General features: G+C 31.0%; 5 protein-coding genes across 5 annotated transcripts; all 5 read left to right on the top strand.

Annotated features, from left to right (window-relative positions):
• Positions 1-705: 705 nt before the first annotated feature.
• On the top strand, positions 706-2362 carry LOC114174621 (probable polyol transporter 3). The gene is made up of 2 exons (XM_028059449.1): positions 706-823; positions 978-2362. The coding sequence occupies exons 1-2, from the start codon at positions 718-720 to the stop codon at positions 2360-2362; spliced, it is 1491 nt and encodes a 496-aa protein (XP_027915250.1). The 5' UTR covers positions 706-717.
• A 1937-nt stretch (positions 2363-4299) lies between these two features.
• Positions 4300-5904, top strand: LOC114174620 (probable polyol transporter 6). The gene is made up of 2 exons (XM_028059448.1): positions 4300-4429; positions 4553-5904. Exons 1-2 carry the CDS (start codon positions 4300-4302, stop codon positions 5902-5904), a joined length of 1482 nt encoding a protein of 493 aa, XP_027915249.1.
• A 6340-nt stretch (positions 5905-12244) lies between these two features.
• On the top strand, positions 12245-14101 carry LOC114173500 (probable polyol transporter 3). Its single transcript, XM_028057949.1, has 2 exons — positions 12245-12460; positions 12652-14101. Exons 1-2 carry the CDS (start codon positions 12370-12372, stop codon positions 14043-14045), a joined length of 1485 nt encoding a protein of 494 aa, XP_027913750.1. The 5' UTR covers positions 12245-12369; the 3' UTR covers positions 14046-14101.
• Positions 14102-17175: 3074 nt separating this feature from the next.
• On the top strand, positions 17176-18784 carry LOC114174619 (probable polyol transporter 6). Its single transcript, XM_028059447.1, has 2 exons — positions 17176-17266; positions 17376-18784. Exons 1-2 carry the CDS (start codon positions 17176-17178, stop codon positions 18782-18784), a joined length of 1500 nt encoding a protein of 499 aa, XP_027915248.1.
• A 1617-nt stretch (positions 18785-20401) lies between these two features.
• Positions 20402-22001, top strand: LOC114173502. The gene is made up of 3 exons (XM_028057952.1): positions 20402-20783; positions 20949-21290; positions 21408-22001. The coding sequence occupies exons 1-3, from the start codon at positions 20469-20471 to the stop codon at positions 21885-21887; spliced, it is 1137 nt and encodes a 378-aa protein (XP_027913753.1). The 5' UTR covers positions 20402-20468; the 3' UTR covers positions 21888-22001.
• Positions 22002-25157: the final 3156 nt, after the last annotated feature.

Here is a 25157-nt window from a genome sequence, read left to right as displayed (position 1 = left end):
AAATAATTATTATTAGTTTTAGTATTATTATTATTAATATTATTAGTTTTAAAATTATTACTATTATTATTATTAAGTAAAAGTATATAAGTTGGAATTTAAAAAAAATTGAAGAATATTTAGATAAATGCGTATTGTTGTCTTTTCCTTTTCATTTTTTCGCACGGTAAAAATGAGAATATTTCATTATTTTTCAAATTTTTATGTAGAAATCAACTCTGATTCATCGAAGTAAATATCTATAACCATAAATATCTAAACCAAACAAGAATTAATCCTAACCTTTTATACTGTGAAAATTTATCTTTTCCATTTGAAATATATACTTAAACAAAAATGAAGAAGCTGAGTATAATAGATTAGCCTGAAACCATATTAGAAATGTGATTTGGCTACAACCTTATTTAAATGCGATGTAGAAAGAAACTAATTTCGCAATAAAGAAACATATATTGTGAACATTCATGTGTAAGAAACTTCATGCTTATGAAGGGTTAAATACTCCCAGCCTTTTATTATATATAAATACGACATTTCGAAGAACGAAGCAACATTTGCCGAAAGAAAAACGATAAAATTCGTAAATGATAAGCGTAATTGTCTGTTTACAGTTTACAGTTTTCAGTTAAAGTGTGTAGGCGAAGTGAGGGTAGATCAAAATATCTAAAAATGACTGCTACTACAGGGGAAGAAAAAAACACACTCGATCAACTATCCATGGAAAACGGTATTGATGAAAATGGTAACAGTGATGGAAGGCTCAACAAGTATGCCTTTGCCTCTGTCATGGCTGCCTCTATCATATCTGTAGTATTTGGTTATGGTGAGTGACTCATTTTCTGTCTCATTTGAGAAAGAGAAAACATAAAGAAGTTTGTGCCAACATACCTTATTATGTGATTAGATGATGAACATTATTTTCAAACGTTATGCTTTCAAAAACTACACAGATTATGAGACAGAACATTGTTGTGCAGTTATTGCAGTGATGTCTGGAGTACTGGTATTCATAAAGGAAGATCTTGGAATCAATGACTTGCAGGTGCAGCTACTAGCAGGGATGTTACATGCATGTGCATTACCTGGATGCATGGCTGCTGGAAGAACATCTGATTACAAAGGTCGTCGCATGACCATCATTCTATCATGCATCATCTTCTCATTGGGCTCCATTCTAATGGCCTATGGTCCATCCTATCTCATTGTAATGATTGGAAATTGCATTCTAGGAGTTGCAGTGGGTTTTTCTCTCATTATTGCACCACTTTATAGTGCAGAGATTTCACCTCCTTCTTACCGAGGCTTTCTCACCTCTCTCCCAGAACTTTCCATCAACATAGGACTCTTGTTTGGCTATGTCTCAAACTTCGTCTTTGAAAAACTGTCCCTCAAACTTGGATGGAGAATCATGGTGGTCATTCCTCTTCTTCCTTCACTTTGCCTAATCATTCTCATGTTGAAGTTGGTGGAGTCTCCAAGGTGGTTGGTCATGCAAGGACGTGTAGGTGATGCCAGAAAAGTGCTTTTAGTAATCTCTAATACAAGGGAAGAAGCTGAACAACGCTTGAAGGAAATAAAAGGTGATGTTGGAATTGATGAAAAATGCACCCAAGACATTGTGGAGGTTCCAAAGAAAACTCGCAGTGGTGCAGGAGCTCTTAAGGAACTGTTTTGTAAACCTTCACCACCAGTGCGTAGGATACTGATTGCAGCAATTGGAGTTCATGGATTCCTTCAGCTCGGAGGAATAGGAGCTATTTTATTGTATGGTCCTAGAATCTTTGAGAGAACAGGAATCACTGACAAGAGCAAGCTCATGCTAACCACAGTGGGTATTGGAGCCACTAAAGTTATATTTTCATTCATATCAATTTTCTTTTTGGATAAAGTTGGGAGAAGGGTTCTCTTTGTGGTTAGTGCAGGAGGAATGGTTGTGAGCTTCTTAGGGTTGGGGATTTGCTTTACCATAATGGAGTACTCCAGTGAAAATGCAGTGTGGTCAATAAGCTTCACCATTGTTGTTATCTACCTCCTTGTGGCTTTTATGACAATTGGAATTGGACCAGCAACATGGGTTTATAGTGCAGAGATTTTGCCCTTGAGGTTTAGGGCACAAGGTCTCGCTGTGTGTGTGACAGTGAACAGAATCACAAATGTCATAGTGCTTACAAGTTTCATTTCAGTGTACAAAAAGATAACAATGGGTGGAACCTTCTTTTTGTTTGTTGCTATCAATGTTTTGGCTTTCTGGTTCTACTGTACTTTGCCTGAAACTAAAGGAAGATCATTGGAAGATATGGAGACTGTCTTTGGAAAAAAATCACAGTCGGAGATACAAATGAAGCCCCATAGCAACGAATGAAATTTCACATGTTTCTTTGTGCCCCGATTAATATATGTCAGAAAATAACATGAATTATACCTTCTGCTCAGTTCTTTTTTCTGTCTGCAGTGTCATGGAAAAACAGAACATGAAGAGGTAGCTTTATTTCGACTTAACAAAGGTTATTGTATTGGTCAAGATTTTTTTTTTTTTTGTAGTAGCTAGTATTTTTTTTTTCATTGACTGTTATAATTTTGGATTAATATTAATTAATTTCGTTTTTTTTAATTAACAAGGAAAATATATAATGTAAAAGAGATATTAAGAATATTCCAACCCTTATATAAAGATTTACTGAATACATAAAAACAATGTAATCACTCTTGTTAGTGTATGTCAAAATATACTTTACTAATCTAATCTTTCTCAAAGTCACGTTATAAATATTTTGAATTTTATAAATAATGTGATTTTCTTACGTTTCCCAAAATGAAATGTTGCATTTTAGACCCTTTGTAATAACTTTATATGTTTAATAATACTCTTATTTGAATCACAAAGTTACAATAAATACCGTAATTTTTTTAAAGAATACTTTACATTGTTTAAGAATCAAGAGTACCAATGGACTGTGATAATGTAAAATCAACCAAAAAGGCTCTAAGAATTGCGCATAAGCCGGTCTTCATAAACTTTTTTTTTTTATAATGATGAAAATTAAACTTCATAATCTTATTTATATAAAATAAAAGGATCAAACAATATTTTATAAAAGATATAATAGGTTATGTATTAATAATGTTATTATTTTGACATAAAAATTATTTATGAAATGTATTAGTTTTTATGATAATAATATATTAAAAAATACATTAATAATGAATTTTCAATTAATTAACGTATCATACTATCCGTTCATAATGATTCGCAATTTTTTAATTGAATATTTTTTCAGTTAGTTAATAATAACAGGTAGCGTAGGTTAGGAGCGAGAAGACGATGAAAACAGTTGCTATACAGTCGAAATTCAGGACGAATAAGCAATTTTTTTTTTTTAGGCTTGTATAAGGGATGGAGAGACTAAACTCTATTGAATGAATTATGAATAAGTTTATATAAAAAATTATAATATTATTTTTAATTTTAAAATAACAGTTTTATGAGTTATTCTATTTTTATATTAATTATCTTATCCATTTTATATAATATGGAACTTTCAAATCATCTTAAATTGGTAACCCTTTCTTAATATTTCCTTAGTATGTTAGATCATTTTCTTCCTGTTATTGATTTCAATCGTGATTCTCGAACCTTCTATTTACAATTTCTTATTAAACAAATATAATTCTGTAAATCTATCATGAATCGTACCAATCATTATTATATTGGGCTTTTAATTAAGATATAAAATTTTCAAATAAATCAATTTAAGCCGTTTTTAATTGGTGTATCCAATTTTAATTTTGAACTTCCTTTATGAGGTTTGAAAGGCTAAAAGAATAAAGAAAGATATTTTTTTTCTACGGGTTTTGGAAGATATATAGTATACAGATAAATGCAATTAACAGCTTCATATATTTATATTAAAATTATTTTCAGTTCTTAGTATATACAACTTTCAATAGTTCCTCAATGAAAGAAAATGAGTTGTCAATTCACGTTAAATAATTAAAAAAAATGATTTTGCAACTTTAGCAAATTCAAAGGATAGAGTACGAAGGATTATTTGAGTTTTATAAACAACTGCATTATAAGGAGGAGGCCTTTTACAACGACGATAATATATGGCAATTTCTTATCAAAATGCAACCTCTAAGGGAATGAAGCAACAATTACCTGCTTAAAGAAAATAATATATAAATTAATAAACAATTCGTGTCACAGACTCTTATAAACCTGAATATAAATTATAATAGTCTACGTAAAGATTATGACTAGTTTTTGAACAATTTTCACATCAAAAATAAAAACTAGCAATGTCTTCGGAAGATAAAAACACAAACGGACAACAGTTCACGGAAAACGGGGACAGCCATAGAAGACTCAACAAGTATGCCTGTGCCTCTGTGCTTGCCGCCTCTATTATTTCTTCTATGTTTGGTTATGGTGAGTGTATAAAATGTACTTTATCTCAAACATTGATGTCTCAATGTTTTTCTTTTTCTTATATGAATCATGAACCAGACGAATTATATATATGAGGTTAAAAAACTATGTATTATTCTTTAGTGACAGGAGTGATGAGTGGAGCACTGATATTCATTCAAGAAGATCTTGGAATCAGTGACCTACAAATACAACTTCTGGTAGGTATGGCACATTTGTGTGGGCTACCAGGTAGCTTGATTGCAGGAAGAATAGCTGATCATATAGGTCGACGCTACACCATCATTGTAGCTTGCATCGCCTTCTTATTAGGTTCAATTCTAATGGGCTATGGCCAACCTTACGCAATCTTAATGATCGGAAACTGTATAGTTGGAGTTGGTGTTAGTTTTGCAATGGTTGTAGCACCACTATACGGTGCAGAGATTTCACCTCCTTCTTCCAGAGGCTTTTTTACCTCTCTCCCAACACTTGCCGTCAACACAGGATTCTTGCTCGGATACTTGTCAAACTATTTCTTTCAAAAATTATCACTGAGACTTGGATGGAGGATGATGGTGGCTGTTCCTGCAGCTCCTTCACTCTGCCTAATCCTGCTCATGCTAAAGCTGGTAGAGTCTCCAAGGTGGTTGGTCATGCAAGGACGTGTTGGTGAGGCCAGAAAAGTGCTTTTACTGGTCTCTAATGCCAAGGAAGAAGCTGAACAAAGGCTGAGGGAGATAAAAAATGTCGTTGGAATCGATGGAAATTGCACCCTAGACATTGTGGAGGTTCCAAAGAAAACTAGCAGCGGCAAAGGAGCTTTGAAAGAGTTGTTTTTTAAAGCTCCACCTGTTGTGCGTAGGATACTTGTTGCAGCAGTTGGACTTCACTTGTTCCTGCGACTTGGTGGAAGTGCGGTTATTTTATTGTATGGTCCAAGGGTGTTTGAAAGAACAGGAATCACTGATAAAAGCACACTCATGCTTGCCAATGTTGGTATAGGAGTGAGCAAAGTTGTTTTTTCGTTGATATCGATATTCTTGTCGGATAAATTCGGGAGGAAGATTCTCTTGCTGATGAGTGCTGTTGGTTTGAGTGTGACGATGTTGGGGTTAGGTGTTTGCTTGACCATAGTGGAACACTCGAAAGAAAAACTACTTTGGGCACAGTATTTGACCATTGTTCTTGTCTACATCTTTGTGGCTTCTATGTCTATTGGAATAGCACCGGTGACATGGGTTTATAGCTCCGAGATATTTCCCCTTCGGTTCAGAGCGCAAGGGCTTAGTGTTTGCGTGATTGTGAACAGAATTTTTACTGTGGTAGTGGTTACAAGTTTCATTTCGATTTATAAAGCCATAACAATGGGTGGGATTTTCTTTGTGTTTTCGGGTATCAATATCGCAGCTTTGTTGTTTTATACCACTTTGCCTGAAACTAAAGGAAGGTCATTAGAAGATATGGAGACTGTCTTTGAAAGAAATTCTAAGTAGGAGACAGGGATGAAGCCTCTCTGTCCAACCATCTCTTGAAACTAAAGAATGATTCTTGTTGGTTGAGAAGTAATTGTTAATTTTCTGTTATTGTTTTCGTATACACTTTCATGTGTTAGTTAGAAAAAATCATTCACCATAAGTAATCTGTGCTCTGGAGATGATCCACATGTTTTCTTTTGCAGGTAGGGTTATCATATTGGTATGATCCTATCAAGAGATTATATATATTATTCGATGTATTAGTTTTGAATATAATTGTTTAGTTAAAACTTTAAAAATAACAAAATCATTTATAATATATTTTATCATTTTTTCTGAAAATGTTTCTTTTTTTTAATAATTTTTTTCTTTAATTTTTAATAATATATTTTCTATTATTTATCTTATATTATTTTAATACAATTTATTAAGTATAAAAAAATTAGGTATTAGTCATAACAAAAATTAAATCTATTATTTTAACTAAAAAAGTAAAAAATATAAAACATTAAATTTGTAAATTTTATTTCAAATGAGCCATAGACCATAACCATAATTTATATACTACGTCATCAATAGAAATTACGATTTACTGTCCAAGTCGTCTAATTCACATATGTGACTTTATTCTTTTAATAAAAAATAAAACCCTACACTTTATTAATATTATTATTAAGCTGAAATCTTATTTGTTAATGTGTACCAATTAGTAGAATCGTACTCGTGACATATAAATTTGATACAACTTGTTTATATAGGTAATTTGTCCATTTCAGTAATTATAAAGTATAATTATAACATAATAATAATAAAAAAAACAGTTTTGTGGCTATCTATGAATTAAGAAATATTGAGAATCATGGAACATTAATGATTATTGATCTTAGAAAAAGAACATAATGATTATTATTGCTGATAAATTTTATATATTTTTTCTTTCGAGTGTTCATGTTAAAGAAAAATAATTCTTGAACATATAATTTTTTTTTTCTATCTCTCTTTTCTTATCAGATCACATAACTTATAAACTTATAATTGTTGTGCTCTCTCTAAGTACATACTAAGTGTTAATACACATTTTTATGTCCTTAAATCATACTCCTAGATAAAATATACTCAGTTTAACATCGTTTATATTTGAATATTAGAATAAATTGAACAAAAATTTCAAATTAAAGAATATGTTTTATAAATATTTTAAATAAAATTATATTATGAATACAATGTCATTTTACATAAAAAAAAAAAACACAATATGTTAAAATATGTCTCCTAGTCCATGAATAGATTCTTCCTTTAACAATCAAATCTTTGAACGTGATCACTGGTTAGAAGTAGCTCTGTTTTTTTCAACCATCAAAATGGCATACTTACAATCTGATTTTTTCTTCTTCTTAATTTAGTGTAATTTTAATTTTAATTTATAATATTGGATACATTTTTAAAAAATTACACAAATAAATAAATTGTATTTAAAAAGGAACTATTTGTCTTTGAAGTCATGTTTGAAAGTATAATTTCTCTGTTTTATAAAAGTCCTTATTTGTATAAAATATATGTCACCTTTACAAAAAATAAAATTCAACCTCCTCTGCCTATGAATACAATACATCTTCACTCAATTTATCTCATACTCACTAGTGTCAGAGAAAATTTTCTAAGTGACCCACTTTATATTTCTATATCATAATTTAATTATATAATTATTTAGAATTTGCAAGAGTCCCAAGAGTCCATTGATAGGTTATAGCTTCTTAAAGAAAAAATTATAATAGACAAATTAAAAAAAAAATTATAAAGTTATATGTTTTTGAAAATTTTTATTTTTGATAGTATGAAAGTCGTGATTGACATATACAAATTTTTATATATTATTATTTTTATTGTAGTCGTATTTATCATGTAAACATATCTAATAGGAAATATTAATAGATCATCTATAACTTCAGATGAAATAAATCATATTAAAAAATTACATTAAAATTTCGGTGATATAAAATAAATTATATTGAAAAACTTTGTTAATATTATATATCTTTCACAATATTAATTTTAACTTCAGGCGTCAAATTATCTTTACATAGTTAAAAAAAAAATCCGAGAATGTCAATCTTTATTCAAACTATGAATAATCTTTATGTAGTTAAATAAATAATAAAATTAAATTTTATGCTAAATTTAAATATGAGTTAAATACATTTTTTTTCCTATAAAACATTACGTTTAATATCTAAACTAAATTATAAAATATTTAATCTTTATATTACATAAAATTTATGTAAAGCATTCTTCGAATAAATTATATACAAAATGTTTTTTACATGATAAATGGAGTTTTACATTTTTATAATTTTTATATATTATTTGGCGAATAATTTTTTTACATAATTTTTATAAAATAAATGGAAAAATGATAACATTATTATATAAAACAAATTTCGTATTCACATTCCATAATACCAATTTTATCTTTAATTATTTTAAAAAATAAATTATTTTATAAATAATTGATTATTAATCGTTATTCTAAAATTATTTTTTGTTTTAAATCATTATTTAAAATAAATTGTACATATTTTATTTTTTTAATTTTATATTTAATAATTATTTTAAAAATTAATTATATATTTATTATTTATCTTAACTTAATATTTTTTAAAATTAAAAAATACGAATAGGCATAATTCGATAATATTTGTATGTTCGCTGGTTTAGTTTAAGAATGTATATTATTCTGAAGGTAACTTAATTTCTTAGGGTAGTCTTTCGGCATTGTCTCTCCTGTACAGTCCAAAATAGAACTTTTACTGTATTTTACTATCTATATTTAAAATTCTTAAAAAAAAATATCTTTTCCTATTTTCTTATAACAGGAAAAAAGTTTAAATAAAAACTGTGTTGACTAATTCTAGTGCTCTTGAAGAGGGGTGAAGAAAAGTTTTAGCCACGATTTGTGTTGGCCTATTCAACTAATCGATTTGATTTGATTTTTTCATCTTTTTAACTTTCCAAAAAATATCTTAAGCCAACTTCCTTATTCTGTGAGTGGGAGTAGTTAATAAACATGGAAATAACATTTGTTTAAAATTAAAACACGTTAATTAAGAAATATTCAATGAAAAAAACTTTTTATAAAAATATCTTTATTTTTTAAGCACATTTATATCTTTTCCAATATAATTGTATTAATTATTTTAATTACGTATAAGAATATTAATCAAAATAGTATAAAAAATTAAAATAACTATTATTGAGTTTAAAAGTTTTTGCTGATAAAGAAAATATTGAGATTAAAAGTACAAACTAACAAAACTATTACTTCACAAATGAAAGAAATATCATTGAACAAGACATTAAAGATATTAGTGAACAAGACTTACAAAAAACAAACTTATTGTTTAGTATAATTAAAATAAGCAACAACAAAAAAAAGTGTAAATCAACATAGGTACTGTTATTGATATTTTAAAGATATTTAATAACAAAGCAGTGAGATATTTTAAAAAAGAAATATTAATTAAAGATAGTAAATATCTTCCTAATATTCCTGTGTATATATACATATGAGCACATTAAGGTGATGAAATTTTGTATAGGTCAGTTTGACCAAGTTTTGTGAAAACTGAAAAGTTTAATGCATAACCACTGTCATCATGGATTTGGAAATACCATAGCAGGTTCCCACAAGTGGACAACGCATAAAGTGGAATTTAGGCCATATTTATGAATTAAATTGTTCAAAAAGATAATAATAATAATAATAATATTAAAAAGTTTAGTAGAATTACGTGAGTGCATGATGATGTATGCTTTGCAATTCTCATATTTTGAATGAAATCCTAAAAAGATAGAAAGCAAATAACTTTGGTAATCAATTCCTTTGCCTAAAATTCATTTCTACTTCATTTTTAAAAATTGAATTATTAACTGATGAAAAATAAGAGACCCTTTAAAATTATTAAATAAGCACCCATTTTTTTGTTTACAAAACATTTTTTTTCTTTTCTTTAGAATCTTCTATAAAAGATAATTATATTCGAGAAATTGTTATCTACTAAACATGAATATATACTTTTTTATGAAAAAAATGAGAGACTAACTCATTACTAAGTTGAACTACAACAAATAATATTCATATATTCCTTTGACATGTGTAAAGCACGATCCTTTTTACAAGAGAAAATAAAACAAACACATGTTACACATAACATCTTTGTTATGAAAGTTCTGCCGTGTTATTCCCTTTATGAGCAATTGTGTTTGTTGTGTGAATTCATCTTGGGATTTGGATAAATACTAGTGACTTAGTGCGAAACTAAGTTTCAAAACAATAATTATTTTGGCTACATAATTATGTAAAGTCTCTTTTCTAAGACTATGAACAGGAAAAATGCTATGCTATAATGATCAACTGTTGCCTCGTTGACCTATGGAAACGTCCAAAAGCCAGGTTCTGTTTGTGGTGGAAAATTGCAAGTACCAAGGCTGGATCTTCTAATTCCAAAAGAGAAAGGGAAAAGAACATTGTTGTCCACTAAAGATTTAGTAGTTAACCTTTTTATTAATATTGTTTTTTAATACAAATTTAGCCACTCATATAAATAATATAATTTATAGTTGTAGATGATACATTATATTGATAAGTTATTTTTAGTAATACATACTAAGAATGTTATTACATCAAGATTTGAATGTGATACAAAATTTCCCGAATTGTACTACTCGAGGGTTATATCTATAATGAAATTTATTAACGTTATTTCTAGTTAATATAAAATTTTCAACTCTGTAGAAGATACTGAGTTTGAGTATTAAGAAGTGTGATAGTTAGTTCAATGATAAATTTTGAATGATTAGTGAGATTTAGTTTAATTAATTTTTATTAAAATGATTTGAACTAGACTTAAATTTTATTATCTTCATAACTTTAAGAGTAATTTATTATATTCAAGATTTTAAATATATTAGACCACCTCTTATCCAATCTTTTTGGATTTTCAAACTTGATGTTTTTGACATGATGCTATGAGATTGTGTGTTGAAAATTTCATATCAACTAAATAATAATATATAATGGTAATAGAGGCCGATATCAGTCAATGTGGGTATTCTGTCTAAATAGGAACATGAGTTCAGACAATACGAGTATGAGTTTATTTATCATCCATGTGTGCTATGCTTTCTCATAACCTTTTTTATCTTTTTTAGATGTGATTTAATTATCTTTTTTTTTAATAGATACATTTCTCAACTTTTAATTAGATTTTGATAAATTATTTTCTATTTTTAAACTTTTTTAAAAGATATATTGATGAAAAATAAAAGAATAAATTCATTTGTTTAAAATTATAAAAGGATATCATTGAAGCATGATAATAAAGATTTAATTGTTGAATTAGAGAAATATTTATTAACATTCAAATAATTACTATAATTACATGTTTATATGGAGAGTTTCATATCAATTCTGTAAAGATATATAAATTTTGAATATATTATTTTACTCCCTCCAAAATTTATGATCAAGATCTCTAGATGAAATAAACATCGACTTAGTTGTATGATTTTGTAAATTTAAATTACAGTACCTAAAATATATTTAATTAATGTGAACTTTTCACGACGTTTTGAGAGTTTTAAAAGTAAATTTTCTAATGTTTATTAATATTTAAATAATAAATTATTCCTTTTATCAATTTATATTTATTTTATTATATTATTATTTCAATTTATTTATGAATGAACTAAACTAATTCCTAACTATATATACAAATATGAATTCAGACATGGGTGTGTTCTAAAAGATTTTTAAATACAAAATTCATACTCTTATCAACTAATTAGAATCAATTAGGTTGAACTGATTGCTCAATGAAGATTTGTCTCTGCAAGGTGCCAATGTTGATTTTTCTGCTTAAGTTGGAGGGGACACCCAAGAGACTATACTATGAAGTCTGTGTTTCAGAATTGTGTAATGCACAGGAATCTCTATAAGAAATTAAGTAGCACACTGTGACCACTTCATCCTCATCCAGTCAAATCTATTCGAAAATTCAACTATGGATTGCATCAAACATTCATTATAGGCAATTGTCATTATACTTCCAAAACACATCCTAAATATGACTTTTCAACAAACAAAATTATAGTAAGAGATAACCTTGTAATGTTTGTCTAATTATTCTAAACCTTGTAATCCCAATTTTGGTGATATCAAGTATCTTTTGGTCTAGAGTGGTGAGACCCATCAGACCCAACTTTCACTGTTCATCCAATAAGAGAAGCAGCTACGTCAGTGTCTTCCACTTCTACTTCTATATAAACAGGCCAAAACAATTAAGAAGTGCATAGTAGTTGTTTTAGTTAGCGCTCAAAGTCGTGTTCCAGTTTAGTTCAAGACACGAGAGAAAGAGCGTGACAATAGTTTAGAAAAAGGTAGCCAGAAAGGAGGAAGAAAAAATCTTCATAGAGAGAGTACATGTCATGGAGATACGTGGTGAAAAAGAGCAGTTCAACAAACATGCTTTTGCATGTGTTTTAGTCGCTTCCATGATATCCATTATATTTGGATATGGTAGTATTCAATTTACTGCTTTCTTTTCTCTGCAGAACAACATACTGTGCATATCTGTTACAGAGATATTTGAAATTAGTATTCATACAAAGATCACTTTTTTCAAAGCTAAATAAAAAAATATTGTTAAAATCACTTGGTTGCATGGCTAGGCCTAGCTAAAAGTTTGATACATGTGTTCATAATTTCAGATACTGGTGTTATGAGTGGAGCCATGATATTCATAAAGGAGGAGTTTGGAACCAGCGACACCCGACAAGAAGTTCTTGCAGGCATCTTAAACCTTTGTGCATTGGTAGGTTCTTTAGCTGCAGGAAGAGCCTGTGATTACTTCGGTCGACGCTACACAATCTCTCTGGCCTCTTTCCTTTTCATGACTGGTTCAATCCTCATGGGATACGGTCCAAACTACGCAATTCTTATGCTGGGAAGGTGTGTTGCGGGTATTGGAGTGGGTTTTGCTCTTATGATAGCACCGGTTTATTCTGCAGAAATGTCCTCTGCTAAATCCCGAGGCTTTCTAGCTTCCCTACCTGAGCTTGGTATCGGTATTGGAATCTTACTAGGTTACGTTGCAAACTATTTCTTAGGTAAGTTGAGTTTGAAGCTTGGGTGGAGATTGATGCTTGGTATTGCAGCAGTTCCTTCACTTGTTTTGGCTTTGGGCATTCTCTTAATGCCCGAGTCTCCAAGGTGGTTGGTGGTGCAAGGCCATCTGGGAAAAGCCAAGAAAGTTTTGTTGAAAGTTTCGAATACTGAACAAGAAGCTGAGATTCGGTTCAAGGATATAAAAATTGCTGCTGGGGTAACCGACGAGAATTGCGCAGAAGAAACAGTTAAGGCACCACAGAAGAACAATGGTGAAGGGGTTTGGAAAGAGTTGCTTGTGAGACCCTCTTCTTCTGTTCGGTGGATGCTGATTGCAGCTGTGGGGGTTCACTTTTTCCAGCATGCCACTGGAATTGAAGCTGTGATGCTATACAGTCCAAGAATCTTTAAAAAAGCAGGTGTTACCACTAAGGACAAGCTCTTGCTCACAACCATTGGAGTAGGTGTTACAAAAATCATCTTTTCGACCATAGCCACGTTTTTTCTCGACAGAGTTGGGAGAAGACGCCTCTTGCTTTCAAGCACCGGAGGAATGGTTTGTAGCCTTGCAGTATTAGGATTCAGCTTGACCATGGTTCATATTTCCCAGGAAAAGCTCTTATGGGCCTTGAGCCTCAGCATAGTGGCTACTTACTCATTTGTTGCTTCTTTCAATATGGGACTTGGACCTGTCACATGGGTGTACAGTTCAGAGATTTTTCCTCTCAAGTTGAGGGCACAAGGAGTGAGTATAGGAGTTGCAGTTAACAGAGTTATGAATGCTGCAATCGCCATGAGTTTTATTTCGATCTATAAAACACTCACCATAGGTGGTGCCTTTTTCATGTTTGCTGGTATATCTATATTGGCTTTGTTCTTCTTCTACTTTTTCCTGCCTGAAACCAAGGGCAAGGCCTTGGAAGAGATGGAGATGGTTTTCAGCAAAAACTATACCAGAAATGTGGCTGCTGAAACTGATCTGAGCCAGAATGTGTAAGTGTGGTGATAGATACAGTATCAGAGAGAGAATGTTTGTGTACTTGCATTAAATATGATATATATATTATAATGTCATAATATTTTAAGCTATTTTTGCACCAACATTACCATGAGTAAGTGGCTAGATTAAAATCCCATGATTTTTAACTAACTGGAGGTGTTAAAATGTTTGGAACTCAGAAGACAATCTGGCTCATTACACTTTTAAGTTGGATTGGGTTGAAATTTTTTTACAAATTTCAATACAGATTGATAATTGACTCGGCTCATCTAAAACCTGACTCATTCGAATTGAATCCATAGTGAGCCGGGTTGGTGCCCGCAGATAAAAGGGTCACAAAAAGTATTTTTTATTTTATTTTATTAAATTGAGTTTTATATTTGGATCATGTTAGGTTGTTTTTTTATCCAACACATCAATAGTTTATATTTTTTTATATTTTAGTTTGTATTTTGGATTGTATCAAAGTTTATTTAGATTTTACTTAGAATTAAAATTTAGTGTTAACCGAAAAAAAATAAAAAAAATTGTATTTTTTTAATTAAGTGAACCCGTGAGCCAACCCGTTTAACCCGCCAATCCGTGGTGGACCAGATCGAGTTCAAATTTTTTTTCGCTCATTAAAAAATGAGCCGAATTAGATTGACTCACTAAATCATCGATCCAAACCAGGTTAGATCGATTATCCATTTTAACGATTCTAATTTTACCTGGGTCTTACTAATCCAGTGCTAAAACACAAGTGTTGCTGATTACAATTCGAGAGAAACGAAAGACGATCCTGATTAGAGAGTTGAATTAGTGGTAGTTGCTCATGACGCAACACATAAGGATTGTGTCAACCTACTATTTTTAATTTAGAAAATTCTATAATTAACACCACTAACATTTTCTATTTCTATCTAACAGCTAATAAAACATAATAATTTTACTTTTTTCATCTAATTATTTTAAAATTATTTTATATTTTAAAATAAAAAATATAGTTTTATTAGTATTGTATAAGTGTAAAGTAGAAATGCGATAGACGAGAGTACTGTGTAAATCATACTGTCGTCAAGATCGTTAATTCACTTTTTTTTAATGATAATAAAATTATTGTTATTATTGTAACAATAAAATTAAACATAAATAATTTTTATAATTTATTTGCAAATTTTTTTTACTTATTTTATAAGTATTTTTTATTAAAAATTAAATTTAAAAGAAGTTAATGGAAACGGCCACTCAAAGAATAAAATTGAAGATATGATTATTTTAAATTAAAAAAAGATTTAAAGGATAAAATTCAAAAATAGATATGAGGAAGGAATCATATATATATATATATATATATATATATATATATATATATAGGTTAGAAAAAAAAGTTTAATTTTAAAGATAAATTGAAAAATAGTGTGGATATCAAAAAATGAATCTTTCATTGTGTATAGATATAGATAGATAGATATACTATGTAATTTAATATTATTCTTATAAATTAATATTTTTTACCATTAACTAAAATTTATTAGCTCTCATTAATTTTTAAAAATCTTAACTAACTATAGATAGTAGTTGTAAGATAAAATAAAAACTAATTAGAGATAGTATAGGAAAAAAGTACTAGTGTGCGTTTTTTTGGTGCATAATTAAAGAGTATTACATCTGCATAATGTTTTTAAATAATGATTTTTGCAACTGATTTTAATTTTAAGTGGGTGAATAGATAAGGTTGAATTAGTTTTTTTGTTACTTTCCACTGAAATTAGGTAGTTATTATGTTAGTGGATAATTAGTTGTTATTCAACGGATAATTTCTATTTCTTACCACTTTAGTTTCAAAACTTGAGCTGAAATCTTCAAGATCCTAATCCTAATCCTCGCAGGCATCTAATATGTTCAGCCTATAAAAGAGGATCATTCTCTTCTTATCTCTTACCAATCTTCGAAGACTCTGATTAATACTCATGCATCAAATCACAATGGCGCTATTTGCATGAAGAACAAAGACTAATCCGTTGACGACCTGTTTTTTTGTTCAGAAAAAAGGTACAATTTACTCTTCTTTCATGTCGAATCACTTTATATATTTTACGTTCATAATGTTTCTGAAGTTGTCTCTGTTATAACGCGTATATATATAAATATACTTCTATTACCAAATACAAACATAAACGCTTTCACGATCGACCTGCTTTTAACAAAAGTGTTAAAAGTTTTCATCCCTATCAAAGTGTCAAAACCAAAACACACTTCATTGATCTTATTATTTGAAGAAGATGATTTGGTTCTGCTCAGTAGTATAATATTATCTCATTCAATTTTGATGGTAATGCATAATAATTTCATTCATTCTTGTAGTTTTAGCCTTTTAGTTGTCAGTGTATTAATTCAGCGTATCAGATTTTGTTTCACTCAAATCTCAATACCATTATCTCCCCTCTGGATGTGAACAACCTTCTCTATACATGGTAGTGATACACTATTTAATATATTTTTTGTTATTGGTTTTTATTTCTTATATAAGATATATAAATTAATGCAGTTCTATAGTATATTTAGTTATGCTCTAATAAAATATTTTTTGTTATCTATCACTAATAAGAATTTTCCAATATTGTTTCTTTGAATTACCAATATAATTTTTTGAAAGATTAAATACAGAATTTTGTTTATAGATACCAAAATCGGAAGCATATTTTTTAGAATATATTATTTTCAATTAATCATATTTATGACATTGATTATTATCATAAATAAAATATTTGTTTTTGTGGTTTTTCTATTTATGCCAAAAAAAAAAGATTTTTTTCCATTGTTATAATTAATACTTGGAAACAATTTTTTTTTTCCATTTTTTTCCGTGTGGATTTTATAAACTGGTTAAAATTTCATGATTACTTGGAAACAAATCAAAAAGCCTAGTATTTTCGATTAATGATATGTTTATTACATTGCTTTACCATAAAGCAACACCTTCAGCTTCTCATTAGAAGTTGATGAATCAGCCCTGACGTTATATCTAATCTAAACAGGTTTCATTGCATTGTTTGGTTGGCCAGTCCTCAAAGTGATTGTGAGAAGCAAGAGATCAAAGAAACACGATTATTATTCATTACTCGATAACTGAAGAAACACAATCATGAATCAAGGTAGACGACAGCGCAAAGGTTCAAGATATGCTACATTATGTTCGGTGGTCACTTCCATGATATCCATCATATTTGGATATGGTATATTCATTTCCTTCTCAATTCTTTTAACAAATCACACACTGTCTTATTTTGGTAAAAAAATATATATAGTGTTTCTGACTGAGTTAAAAATGGACGTGACTTTTAGACACTGGTGTTATGAGTGGAGCACTGATATTCATAAGGGAGGAGCTAGGAATCAGTGACACCCAACAAGAACTTCTTGCAGGCATCTTGAACGTTTGTGCATTGGTAGGGTCTTTAGTTGCAGGAAGGACCGCTGATATCATTGGAAGACGCTACACAATTTCCTTAGCATCCATCCTTTTCTTGGTTGGTTCAGTACTCATGGGATATGGACCAAACTATGCAATTTTAATGGCGGGAAGGTGTGTTGCTGGTCTTGGAGTGGGTTTTGCTCTTTTGATGGCACCCATTTATTCAGGAGAAATCTCCTCTGCTGAAGCACGAGGCTTTTTAAGCTCCCTACCTGAGCTTTGTATTGGCATTGGAATTTTACTTGGTTACATCATAAACTACTTGTTAGGGAAATTGCCTTTGAAGCTTGGATGGAGATTGATGCTTGGTATTGCAGCAGCTCCTTCACTTGCTTTGGCGGTGGGAATTCTCGCAATGCCGGAGTCTCCGAGGTGGTTGGTGGTGAAAGGCCATTTGGCAAAAGCAAAGAAAGTTCTAGTAAAAATTTCAGACAGTGAAGAAGAAGCTGAGCTTCGGTTCCGGGAGATAAAGAGTGCTGCTGGGATCGACGAGAATTGCACTGAGGAAACGGTTAAACTGTCTCGAAATAGCAGTGGTGAAGGGGTTTGGAAAGAGCTGATTTTGAGGCCTTCTTATGCTGTTCGACGGATGCTGATTGCAGCAGTGGGGATTCACTTTTTCGAGCATGCAACTGGAATTGAAGCTGTTATGTTATACAGTCACAGAATCTTCAAGATAGCTGGTGTTACCAGTAAGGACAAGCTTTTGCTAGCCACCATTGGAATAGGTGTTACAAAAGTGTCTTGCTTGATAGTCGCCACTTTTTTTCTTGACAAAATTGGAAGACGACGCCTCTTGTTTATAAGCACTGGAGGAATGATTGTTAGCCTTAGCTTGTTGGGATTCAGCTTGACAATGGTGGATAAATCCCATGAGAAGCTGACATGGGCCTTGGTTCTTAGCTTGGTGGGTACTTATGTATATGTTGCATTTTTCAATCTTGGACTTGCACCTGTGACATGGGTGTATGGCTCGGAGATTTTCCCTCTGAGGTTGAGAGCACAAGGAGCAAGTATTGGAGTTGCAGTGAACAGACTCACCAATGCTGCTATTTCCATGAGTTTTATTTCGATCTATAAAAAAATCACCATAGGGGGTGCCTTTTTCTTGTTCGCTGGTACATCTATTCTGGCCATGTTGTTCTTCTTCTTCTTCTTGCCCGAAACCAAGGGCAAGGCCTTGGAAGAGATGGAGATGGTTTTCGGCCAAAAGACAGAAAGGAATGCTGCTGCTGCTGCTGCAACTACAGAAACCACCGAGCCGGAGCAGAATGCGTAGTGTGTGTGTTTCAAACTTGTTGCTGTGAAGTCTTGGAGGGGCATGTCATCTCAAAAACTCTGCATTAAAAATTATTTGAAACAAGTCCTTAAAGTTTGTTCCTTTCAATTGTGACCATGAGCTACACTTCTGTCCAATAGTGTAAAGTCCCTCAACCAACCACCTTCTTTTAGCCAGTATTTCGTTGTTTAAGTTGAGATAAGATTTTTTTTTTGAACAAAAGTGTGTATATTTTTTATCAGCAGATTATACATACTGTATATCTGATTTACAGTAGCAATAAAATATTCTGTTTAGTTCATATTCTCTGATTCAAATAAAATAGAAGTTATTTACAGTAGCAATAAAATATTCTATTTAGTTCATATTCTCTGATTCAAATAATTAAATAGAAGTTATTTACAGTAGCAATAAAATATTCTATTTAGTTCATATTCTTTGATTCAAATAATTAAATAGAAGTTATTAAGAATTATAAACTATATATGAGAGGAAATTTGTTAAATATAAGAAATTTAGTTCATTAAATTTATTATTTCCAATAAATTTTATTTAATGATAAAGGTTCTTTCCTTAGTACTTCTCTTAATTAATATAATTAGACGAATCCGTGAGCCAGTTATCACTCATCTCTCTCACACACATATAATTAATATATATATATATATATATATATATATATATATATATATATATATATATATTCTAGAAATTTATACTTCAAGAATCTCGAAATGTTTAACCATTTCAATGTTTCTACATTTTTCTTTTATAGGCTGTGCTTGAAAAAACCCTTTTGAATGAAAAACAAAATAAAAAACACTCTGACGCAAAATATTAAAAAGGATAGAGAGCGATTAACGTTGTGTGTTGCGGGGAATTAGGATGCCTTGGTCTAGATTCTTTATTAAATTTTTTAGTATTATTTTTTAAATATTAAAAATATATTATATTAGTATATTAAAAAAATTAATATATTTTAAAACTTCAAAATCATTGATCATTCGCATATTTTAAAAATATTAACAAACTTAAAAAAACCAAACAAATGAATCCAAATTTCATACAGAACTAAAGACTTAGAAAAATAATAATAATAATGTTGAATAACTATAATTCATATAAATGTAATTCGAGCTCGATAAACAGAAACAATATTTTAAAAATTTATGGATTAAAAACCTTTAAACAGAAACTTGAATCACAAAAAAATATTATTATTTTTACATTCAACAAATTTTTATGTACGTTCTATATCTATTATTTTAATCTTTAGTTTCTTTATTATTTTTTTTTATAAATACAAAATATTAATTTCTTAAAAATATATTTTAAAATGAGTTGTCATTTAGTGTAAGTGATGTAGAATAAACATTTTCCACATCGCAAAAATGAGCACAAAAATGAGGAACAATTTGTGGCCACAGTGTTCCTACAAGCAAGGATAGCCTTAGGCCAATGAGCACCTACACCCTCTCATTCTGGTCCCGAGATAGGTTCGTGTTTCCCCACCACAGGTACAACAACATACAAATGTGTTTAGCCTTTGACTCTGACCCTCTTCCTTTTTCTCTCTTTCCTTACTCCTCTCACCTCTACAATCAACTTATTCCTCGTACACCCTCTCTCTCTCTCAAACACCCACGTTAAAACACCGACAGAGACCGACACACATAATAAACTGATGAAACAGCCGGCTGCAAAGTCATCCCTGAGGAGGCTTTGTCCGAACATCGATAGAGAAGATGGGTTGGAGACCGTTCTCGAAATACCAATACCCGAAGAAATGTTCACACCCATGGGAAGCAACGTAACGTTGCGGTGGCAAAACATGTTAACGTGGATGAAGGCTCAAACAGAAGACAAATTGTCCACCCCCACAGTTTCAGCGCGCCTAAATGAGCTTCGCTTTCTGCTTTACCTCGTTGGCTCCCCTCTTATCCCTCTTCAGGTCCAATTAGGTCATTCCGTCCGTCGTCCGGTCAGAGATAGTTCCATCGTAAGAACATGCACCTTTTTTTTCCTTAATCAAATTTTAAGATCTGACATGCATGCAGTGTTTACGTGTCAATCAATCTCAGATCAGAATATGATGTATATGTTACATGCATTTGTTTGTTTATGATTTGGTTTTCGTGTGTTGATTTATTTGATTGTGGTGTAGGAAGCATCAACGGCAAAGTATATAGTACAACAGTATATAGCGGCAACGGGAGGACAGCCAGCATTGAATGCGGTGGATAGTATGTGTGTTCTTGGGCAGATAAAGATTGCTGCGTCAGATTTTCACCAGACCTGTGAGACCATTGAGGTGAAGAAAACCTCGGAAGAGATGGGAGGGTTCGTTTTGTTGCAGAAGGACCCCGATTTGTGGTGTTTAGAGATTCTTGTGTCAGGGTGCAAGGTTTGTTGCGGTAGCAATGGCAAGGTCTCTTGGCGCCATTCTTCTAACCAGCAGACACCAGTTTCAAGAGGTGCTCCTAGACCTCTACGTCGTTTCCTTCAGGTACATTAATCCTATGATGTTTTAACTACCAAACATCATTGATTATTATTGGTAGTTGTTGAAATAATAAACATTGAGAGCTCTGGATATGATTAAGTTATTGCTTTTGTTTATTAGGGATTGGATCCAAGGGCAACGGCTAACTTATTTTTGGACGCTGCATGCATAGGAGAGAAAATAATCAATGATGAAGAGTGCTTCATCTTGAAATTGGAAACAAGTCCAGCAATTCGTGATGCCCAAAGCGGACCAAACTTTGAGATCATCCATCACACAATATGGGGCTATTTTAGCCAGCGATCTGGTCTCTTGGTTCAGTTCGAAGATTCAAGATTACTCACGATGAGAACCAAAGACGACAACGACATTTTTTGGGAAACAAGTTTAGAATCAGTGATTGAGGATTACAGGTACGTAGATGGGATAAACGTGTCACACAGTGGGAAGACTCGAGTTACTGTTTCCAGATACGGTGAACAATCATCTAACCATAAAAGAGAATTGGAAGAGAGATGGAAGATCGAAGAGGTAGATTTTAACGTCTGGGGTTTGAATGCTGAAAGCTTTCTACCTCCTTCAAACTTAGGAAAGACATAAAATGCTTCGCCGTATACAAAAAGCTTTGTAATTGGTAGATCTTAATGTATGGGGTTTGGGCATTGAACAAAGCTTTCTCTATCTCTCTCAAACTTAAGAAAGATACAAAATACATTTGTAATAATATGTAATACCCTAAAAAATATATTTATATTTTGTAATGACAACCATGATGCTGATGCTGATTCATTAGATTTTTTGAGTACTAATTCAAAAATATGCACATTAAAAAACATTTGTGATTTTTGTAAACCAAACCGCTTTTTGCCACAATTTTATTTCATTTGTTTTAGAGAAATATTGTATATTTTAGCAATGCTGTATTTATATTAATGGTAAATTACACAAGACACTATATGTGTTTTTAGTTAGATATTTCACCACTAAGATTGGACACACAAGACATTCTCATGGTGATTCTTTTATATATATATATATATATATATATTCATACTCAGATTGAAAAATTGGATATTATTTATATGGTTTAAGGGTGTCAAATTGGTACCCCGTGAAAAAAAGGTGTCAATTTGGTACCCAAATAATTTTAAGTGCATCAATCAGGTGCATCCCGTTAGATTGTCAGAAACGGCGTTAAAATTGTGGTGATGTGGAACTGCATAACGTAACGGATACGTGTCATTGAAAGAAGATGTGTAAAAAAATTAATTGTACAGTGTTATGTGTGCAGGGGTTATTTAATGAATGGTGAAGTGTAAATTTGCCCTAACTCTTTAATAGTTCCTTATCATCTTCTTCTTCCTCTCCATCTGGTTGCTGGTTCATACCTGAAGAGGTGGTTTCATGGTGTGTGGTTCATAGCTTAAGAGGTGCTTTTCAATCAATTTTTCAATGTCTCACAGTGAGGGTTGTGCGTTTTCCAATCTGGTATTTGTGGGTTTCATTTTTTGTAACCAGCAAAGTGATGACAATAAAGAATCTAAAGGATGCAATTATTTCAAGTGGTTCAACGAAGATAATGGGAATGAAAGAGATGCAACCATAGGAAGACAAAGGATAAAAATCTATGCTCTTGAAAAAATCAGTTATGGTGTCTGAAAAAAGGATTAAGTTTTTAACAGGGGTTATATATTTTCTGGGTTTGGTGAATGTAATATTGGTCTGTAAGTTGAACAAAATTTTTTGATTTGGTGTAAACTGGATGCAATGCAGTGGGTGTGGATGCAGTATAATTGCTTTGAAAGTTTATATTTACTTTATTTTATGTTATTGTAATGGATTTTTTATGAACATACCTGCACCCTTAATGTTGTTTTGTAAAGGGGCTCAAATTGTCCAAAGGGCATTATTTCCAAGGGAACACTGTAACCACTGTTCTTATCACCTCCATTATCTGAGAGAATAGCTTGGTTGATAGAGTTGAGTTTTGTGCCATTGTAGGCTCCATCCATCACCTGGAGAATGGGAATGTGTGAGTATTAGTTTCCACTAGATCAACAATCTAAAAATCTTTGACGTGTAAAGTACCAACACTTAAAAACAGGAATTATACTGCATAATTATTAATAGTTATTTTCTATTATTCATGCTCCATTTATCAAACTGCAATTTTGATTTAGTCTTCAAAATGAACCTGTTCTTACTTCTTGTGGATCCTTTAAGAGACATGAACCCACCAAATGAATAACCAGTGGAAAATTACAAAGGAAAACTTACGGGGTTAATTATACCTAAATAGTGGCTGTATTTTTCTGCTTTCCACCAACTGGGGAAAATGTTGAACCATTTCCTTTCTCAATGATGAACTCGACAGTTCCTCTGCCAGAAAGCCTAAAAGAAATGGCAAGATATTGATTTTCCCTTCGAATTGTAGAAACCCCAATCGTCTGAACTCGACAGCTTCTCACTTCTCACTCAGCTTTTCTCCTTTCTTCAAATAAGAGCACTTTCAAAATTAAAAAAAAAATTAATTCATTTACAATTTTTCTATTTTTTATTCCAAATATCACGTCAGAAATTATTGCCATACCACGTGTCAAATATTTGTGTAAACTGTCTCTTTTCATTCGTCACCGTTAATGACTTTAACGGTGTCAATGAAAATGGATCTGATTGATGCACTTAAAATTATTTGGGTACCAAATTGACACCCTTGACCCAAACTGGGTACCTTACGAGTAATTAAACCTATTTATATTTATTTATGTAATAAATTTTCCATCATACTTTGTAGTGTAGGTAGCTTTTTAGAGGAAAAGAATATATATTTTTTTCAATTTCTAAAATCAACATGAGAAGAAAAAGGAAATCTAGATTGAGTAAGCTATACAAATTAGATTTACCAGTATATCTCAACATACCTATGTATTAACTAGTTAAATTGTTAGCAAATTAATATCAATTAATTGGTAAAATGAAACTAAAAATTTGTAATTACTATTTTATTATTTCAATATTTGATTATTTAATAAATAGGAATGATTATCTCTTGATTTTAAATCAAAGGAAACAAAAATAATATAAAAACATAAAATCTTTACAGCAAAGTTCCGTTTTTATTTTGTCTAATGGTCATTTGAACGATTTTTATATGATATATAATATTTTATTTTATTACTTTAATAAAAAAATTTCTCTATTCAGATATATTTTTGTAATCATATTATTAGAGTAAAATAGTTACTTACTCACACAAATGCTTAATTTATGAACATATTACTTTAATTAAACATTTTCATTAACGAAAACTTGATATAATTTTTATTTAAATAATTAAATTAAATTTTAGTGATATTAAAAGATGGCGAAAAATCCAATTTTCTTGATCCGATTTATATTTGTTTTGATCCAATCTATTTCAGATTTAATTTATTAAAAATCAAATCCATTTAAATTCATTTTATTATATTTGATTTTTCATTTTCTAAATCCAGGTTTTCAAATATAGATAATCCAAAAAATTCAATTTAAAATTTTAGTTAAGTTAGGATGAAAGTGAAGATGGACTACCTTAAATTTGGTCGTATCAACTGAGTCGATGCAATCCAAATTTGACCGCATTGGGCTAAGTCGACCTCGGACAAAATATGGCATTATTCGACCAAGTCGGCCGCGACCAAAATTTGGTTGCATTCAGCCTAGTCAGCTTTGGTCGACATTCAGTCGAGTCAACCTTGGCGGAAGTTTGGCCAAGTCGGCCTGACCCTAATTTGGCCGAGTCAACCCCGAACGAAACTTGACTATTTCGGTTCAACCGGTCACGACCGAAATTTGGTTGTATTTAGTGGAGTGGGCCTCAGCCAAATTCAA

This window comes from Vigna unguiculata, chromosome 2 (genome assembly GCF_004118075.2).
Source record: "Vigna unguiculata cultivar IT97K-499-35 chromosome 2, ASM411807v1, whole genome shotgun sequence".
NCBI classification, from domain to species: domain Eukaryota; kingdom Viridiplantae; phylum Streptophyta; class Magnoliopsida; order Fabales; family Fabaceae; genus Vigna; species Vigna unguiculata.
Note: the sequence above shows the minus strand (reverse complement) of the source record. Positions and strands in the feature narration are given on the sequence as shown.

What these genes read in the sequence shown, in the direction of transcription:
- LOC114174621 (XM_028059449.1), top strand. Translation starts at nt 718, where the DNA reads ATGGAAAACGGTATTGATGAAAATGGTAACAGTGATGGAAGGCTCAAC. An exon ending in ATCTGTAGTATTTGGTTATG is followed by an intron (nt 824 to 977) that starts GTGAGTGACTCA and finishes ATTGTTGTGCAG; the next exon opens with TTATTGCAGTGATGTCTGGA.
- LOC114173500 (XM_028057949.1), top strand. Translation starts at nt 12,370, where the DNA reads ATGGAGATACGTGGTGAAAAAGAGCAGTTCAACAAACATGCTTTTGCA. An exon ending in ATCCATTATATTTGGATATG is followed by an intron (nt 12,461 to 12,651) that starts GTAGTATTCAAT and finishes TCATAATTTCAG; the next exon opens with ATACTGGTGTTATGAGTGGA.
- LOC114174620 (XM_028059448.1), top strand. Translation starts at nt 4,300, where the DNA reads ATGTCTTCGGAAGATAAAAACACAAACGGACAACAGTTCACGGAAAAC. An exon ending in TTCTTCTATGTTTGGTTATG is followed by an intron (nt 4,430 to 4,552) that starts GTGAGTGTATAA and finishes ATTATTCTTTAG; the next exon opens with TGACAGGAGTGATGAGTGGA.
- LOC114173502 (XM_028057952.1), top strand. Translation starts at nt 20,469, where the DNA reads ATGAAACAGCCGGCTGCAAAGTCATCCCTGAGGAGGCTTTGTCCGAAC. An exon ending in CGGTCAGAGATAGTTCCATC is followed by an intron (nt 20,784 to 20,948) that starts GTAAGAACATGC and finishes ATTGTGGTGTAG; the next exon opens with GAAGCATCAACGGCAAAGTA. An exon ending in CTCTACGTCGTTTCCTTCAG is followed by an intron (nt 21,291 to 21,407) that starts GTACATTAATCC and finishes TTTGTTTATTAG; the next exon opens with GGATTGGATCCAAGGGCAAC.
- LOC114174619 (XM_028059447.1), top strand. Translation starts at nt 17,176, where the DNA reads ATGAATCAAGGTAGACGACAGCGCAAAGGTTCAAGATATGCTACATTA. An exon ending in ATCCATCATATTTGGATATG is followed by an intron (nt 17,267 to 17,375) that starts GTATATTCATTT and finishes CGTGACTTTTAG; the next exon opens with ACACTGGTGTTATGAGTGGA.